The sequence below is a fragment of the Octopus bimaculoides genome, chromosome 23, assembly GCF_001194135.2.
Source record: "Octopus bimaculoides isolate UCB-OBI-ISO-001 chromosome 23, ASM119413v2, whole genome shotgun sequence".
NCBI lineage: Eukaryota > Metazoa > Mollusca > Cephalopoda > Octopoda > Octopodidae > Octopus > Octopus bimaculoides.
This window is the reverse complement of record NC_069003.1, coordinates 30,934,279-30,939,623: the sequence shown is the minus strand read 5'-3', so window position 1 is coordinate 30,939,623 and position 5,345 is coordinate 30,934,279. Positions and strand designations below refer to the sequence as shown.

At 35.4% G+C, this 5,345-nt stretch overlaps 1 protein-coding gene across 4 annotated transcripts in view; it reads left to right on the top strand.

The window, feature by feature from the left end:
* The window catches only part of LOC106870412 (otoferlin), a 360,495-nt gene that overhangs the window by 69,479 nt on the left and 285,671 nt on the right, over positions 1–5,345 (top strand). For all 4 annotated transcript variants that reach the window (XM_014916475.2, XM_014916474.2, XM_014916476.2 and 1 more), the window contains 5 exons: positions 1,684–1,818; positions 1,986–2,147; positions 3,021–3,192; positions 3,662–3,783; positions 4,377–4,508. In XM_014916475.2, coding sequence (XP_014771961.1) covers positions 1,684–1,818; positions 1,986–2,147; positions 3,021–3,192; positions 3,662–3,783; positions 4,377–4,508 — 723 coding nt within the window. The remainder of the gene's footprint in view (positions 1–1,683; positions 1,819–1,985; positions 2,148–3,020; positions 3,193–3,661; positions 3,784–4,376; positions 4,509–5,345) is intronic.

Here is a 5,345-nt window from a genome sequence, read left to right as displayed (position 1 = left end):
GGGGGGGGGGATTTGGCTGCTATTTCTACCTAGATAATTGACCACTATGGAGGCTCCTTCATTAGCACATGTTGACAATGTTTGTCACACAGCATATTGTTATTCGTTTAATATGTTGTCGAGATCCAGAGTCAATCACAAAAGGTCCTCAACTCACTTATGGAAAACGACTTCCAGGTCGGATTCCAAAAGTGGCAGAAATGTTGGAACCGGTGTATTGCTGTGCAAGGTGACTATTTTAAAGGATATTATATTAAAACTTAAATAAATAAGTTATTTTTATTAAACATAATTAGTCCGGGAATGTTTTAATACCACCTTGTATCACTGCTCTTCTCTCGTATTCTACATTGAGAATTGTCACGTTTTAAAAAATTTATTTCCTCATAATCTCTTCCCCCTTCTTAATCACACATACAGTAATTTTATATATTATAAAATGATGCACATTTATTCTTGGTTTTTAGATTTTACTATTTTATTTCAAAATGAGGGAGCCTCAATTTTGTTACATTTCCTGGTAGAAATGTTTGAAAGCAAATGTTATTTTGTGTGCCTTAAAAAATTTGCATCTCAGCCACATGGGTTTGGTTTGCACCTATGATGCGACACCATGTGAAAGTGTCATCTGCTATAGCTTCAGGTCAACCAATGTCTTAGAGTGGGATTTATTGGATGGCAACCGCTTGGAACATTGGAGTAAATGTGTGTATGCATGCATGCATGCATACATACATACATACATACAGATATACATGCATACATATACACACACACATATTCAAAGACACACATACACACACTTGTATGTGCACACATGCATACAGATATACATGCATACGTTATCACACATGCGCACACGCACACACATACACACACACACAACCTTCCAGTTTCTGTTTACCAAATCTACTCACAAGACTTTGGTCAGCATAGAGCTATAGTAGAAGACACTTGCTCAAAGTGCCATGCAGAGGGACTGAACCCAAAACCATGGTGGTTGGGAAGCAAACTACTTAACTTCACACACATACATATAGACATGTGTGTGTGTATATGTATATGTGTGTATATATATATATATATATATATATATATATATATCAATTTAAATACACAACTGAAAGAGCTACTAAATAGTTTCATGCTATTATGATACTTGAACAGGCATATTTATAAAGTATGCCATGTGTCTTAAAGCAATCTTTCAGGCCTGAAAGATTGCTTTAAGATACAGAGCCTATGCATGTATGTATTATGTATTAGGCATACGTGTTCAAGTATCACAAATGCATGAAACTATTAGTAGCTCTTTCAGTTGTGTATTAAATTGATATTCATCTCTCACTGGATGTAGTACTATTTTTGTTGATTATACCTCTATTGGATCTTTAAATTATGTGTGTGTGTGTCTCAAACGTATGTAAACATTAGTGAGAAATATGGAAAAAAAGTTATTAATCGTGTCCAAAATTATTAAGATTTATCATAAGCTGTTTTTTAATGTTCTCTTAATTTTCCTGAAATTTTTCAAAGAAACCATTCCTGAAAAGCAAAGAAATTAATTAATAAAAACGAAAACAAGATGAATATATCAATACATATGTCTTTATCAAAATTTGATTCTAGCTTCATTGTTTATTTTAAGTAGCATGCTAAAATCTCTTTTTACTCATCTTTCAGCTTGCTCCATTTGGAGATGTGAGTGGACAAGATCTACCTCCAATGGAAATGCCTGAAGCAATGGATTCTGATCGGGGAACACTAATGCCAGTGCCAAAAGGAATTCGGCCAATTCTCAGCAAACACAGAGTTGAAGTAAGAAATCTGATCTCCTTCTCTTTTGGTTAGGCGGGTCCAGTAAAGTAAAATAGGACTTGTGGGGGGATCCAAAGGGGTTGAGATCCATTGACTTAACACATCGTTTACGTTAACCATTTACCATTTCATTTCATTCCTTACTGTTTATTTGCTTTCTTTTCCAGGTTCTTTTCTGGGGTGTGAGAGATCTCAAGAGGTTGCAACTGACACACGTTGACCGGCCCCGTATTGATATAGAATGTGCCGGACATATCCTTCAATCTTCAGTTATTGCTAATGCAAAGAAAAACCCAAATTTCAGCATTTTAGTTAAATTCTTCGATGTTGTAAGTGTTTTAGCAGAAACGCTAATTTATTTAAAACCTTTTATTAACCCTGCGTGCATAAGCAAAGCAGAGTTATTGTTGTCACTCTTCTTTGTTTGTCTGTCTGTGTGTTTGCAAAATTACTGGAAAACTGCTGAATGGATTTTCACCAAATTCGGCAGAAATACTCATTGGGTGAGTGGCTCAAACTCATTAAATTTTGGTTTGATTATCTTCAAAACTGGCAAACATTTTTTGTTTTCTTTGTTACATATGCATAAATGATAAGCAGTGGAAATAACTCTTGATGTCATTTTTTGAAATATGAATTCGTTCAAGAATGCATTTATTAAATCAAATTTTTTATCATTGCATGTGTGCAGGATAGGCATTGACCTTCCGGTGCCTTTTTTTTTCATTTCTAAATGTCTTTACATCAGTTCTGTATGTGTGTTTCTACATTTCTAATAGCCCACCATGTGTGTGTGTGTGTGTGTGTGTGTGTGTTGTGTGTGTGTATGTGTGAGTGTGTGTGTTGTGTGTGTGTGTGTGTATGTATGCATATATATATATATATATATATATATATATATATAATGTATGTATGTACGAGGGCATGCTGAAAAGTTTCTGGCTTTGGGGAAAAAGAAACTACAGGAGAATCAGTTAATTATGATTTTACTCAACATATTCCCCTCTTAGATTCACACACTTATTGCAGTGATCCTTCAGTTTTTGCTAAGCCCTGTAAAAAGAACTCAGAAGGTTGGGTCTTTATCTTTAACCAGGCCTTTTGTGATACCCTTAAAGCCAGGAACTTTCCAACAGCCCGTCATATGTGTTTGCATTATTTTTATCTCTAATTCATTCATACTTACACTCTCTCACATCTAGGAACTACCAGAAAATGAACTTTACTGTCCACCAATCACTATACGCTGTGTGGACTGCCGCAGTTTTGGGAGATTTGTACTCGTTGGAAGTCATATAATCAAATCTTTATCCAAATTTATGTACGTTCCTACGACTAAAAGAGCAAAAGATGCTTTGAAAAAGCTGTTTCCCGGTAAGTTTTTTTGCTTCTTTCTGATGCCAATTCTTCCCCTGCTATCATCGATCCCACCACTACAACCCACTGTTTAAGACACCTACCATTTCCTTTGGTCAGGCAAAGGTAGTTTCTTCAAGAAGAGGCCTGGAGCATCTCAGAAGTTTCTGTAGTTTTTTTTGCCCGGTTTAACATGAAACTTTACTGCACAGTGAGCTTCCAAATTGTCTTCCCATCTCAATTGCATTTTTGCAGACCAGCCAACATGGCACCAGCACAAGCGAGGTCAGTTTTGGTGTAGTTTTCACAGCTGGATGCCCTTCCAAATGCCCACCACTTTACAATGTGGACTGGATACTTTTTTTTAGTTTATTAAATAATTTCTTGCATTATTTAAAACAACATCTTTTGTTTATTTTTCTTTAATTTTTTTACTTAACTAACTTTATTTTATTTTATTTTTTTCTATTTTGTTTTGTTTTTGTAGGAAGAGATCTTGATGCTCCTAAAGTTGTTTCGGAATATTCCCAAAAATCTGAAGATGTTGCTATAAACATTGATGAAAAACAGCCCCTTATTTCCAGAGACCAAATGATCACAATTGATGCTGTAAGTATGTGGATTCAAATCCTCAGTTTTCTGTGTCTAAACCTCTGAGATGACTTGCTCTCAGCAATGTTACAACTGTTCATATTCAAAGCAAATTCTTTTTATCAACCAGATTATTGGATGTTGTTATACCTCACTGGTCACAATGCATTTCCTCGCATTATTGTAACTTTTGAATGATGCCACTGACTATGTAGGCAGGTCAACAATCCTCCTGAATGGAAAGACAGTCCATTGGAGGGTACACATAGGAGAGTCCAGAGAAGAGAGAGATAGGAGGAAAAGAGATTGGAAAAAAAGCAGGAGAAGGAGAGAGAGAGAAAGTGACCAAAAGAAAAACAACACATGGGAAATGCAAGGGAAGGTTTGAAAGGAACCAACCTCATCTGACCTGACCCCTGTTGTTTACTGGTTTCTAGAATCTTAAAGGGATTTTTTTTAATTACCATGTATACGAGGGTTAATTCACTTGATCATACTTCTGGCCTTACTTGAGTACAATTAATGAAAAGAAATCAATAGTTCTATATACTCGTTGTTAATCACGTCGTTTAATGTCTGTAATTTTTGATATTTTCACTTCTACTCGACAGATGGACAGAAAAGAACAGAAAACAGCCGAGAACAAAAGACGGCGCAAAGCTGGCATCGATGAAGAAGAACCAGACTTGGAAAGCTTAGATTGGTGGAGCAAGTATTTTGCTTCAGTTGAAACTATGATAAGGGTAAGAGTTACATTTTAGCTCTAGCAACAACAAAGAATTTTGCAGCTTATCTTTCAAAGTGATTTTGTTCATTGATTTTTCTTTTTTCATAATAATAATAATAATAATAATAATGATAATAATGATAATAATGATAATAATCATTAGCAGTTATCAGCTTTTTCAAATTGTCTTGGCTTCTTTCTTTAGAAGTTTTTTTCTGGCATGTGTGTCTGTTAAAATATCTCTTTTGATCTGATCTGCACAAGCTAAAACAGAAATTAAGAAGAAAATAAATAAATCTTTGTTCCAAGCAAATTATAAAACTTCTCTTTTTTTATATATATTTTTTTTCTTTCCTTATTCTTCCTTCTTTTAGCAATATTCTTCCTTATCCCTTAATCTCTAGAATGGAGATTATCCATGATGATGCAGATGGGTGGTGTTTTAAGTTTACTTCTATATCTGTGTGGTCAAAAGTTTGCTCCTCCAACCACATGGTTCTGGGTTCAGTCTTACTGCATGGCAGCTTGGGCAAGAGACTTCTCCTATAGCTCCAGGTTGAACAAAGCCTTGTGAGTGGATTTGCTAGACAGAACTGAAAGAAGCCCATCATGTGTGTGTGTGTGTGTGTGTGTGTGTGTGTGTGTGTGTATGCTTGTGTTTACCTTCCCACCATTACTTTGACATAAGTACTAGGATTGATTTATTTCATCCATCTTTAAGTTCTGAGTTCAAATTCCACCAAGGTTGACTTTGCCTTTCATCCTTTCGGGGTTTAATTAAATAAGTACCAGTTACAGACTGGGAATCAATGTAATTGACTAGCCCACTCCACTCCCCCAAAATTTCTAACCT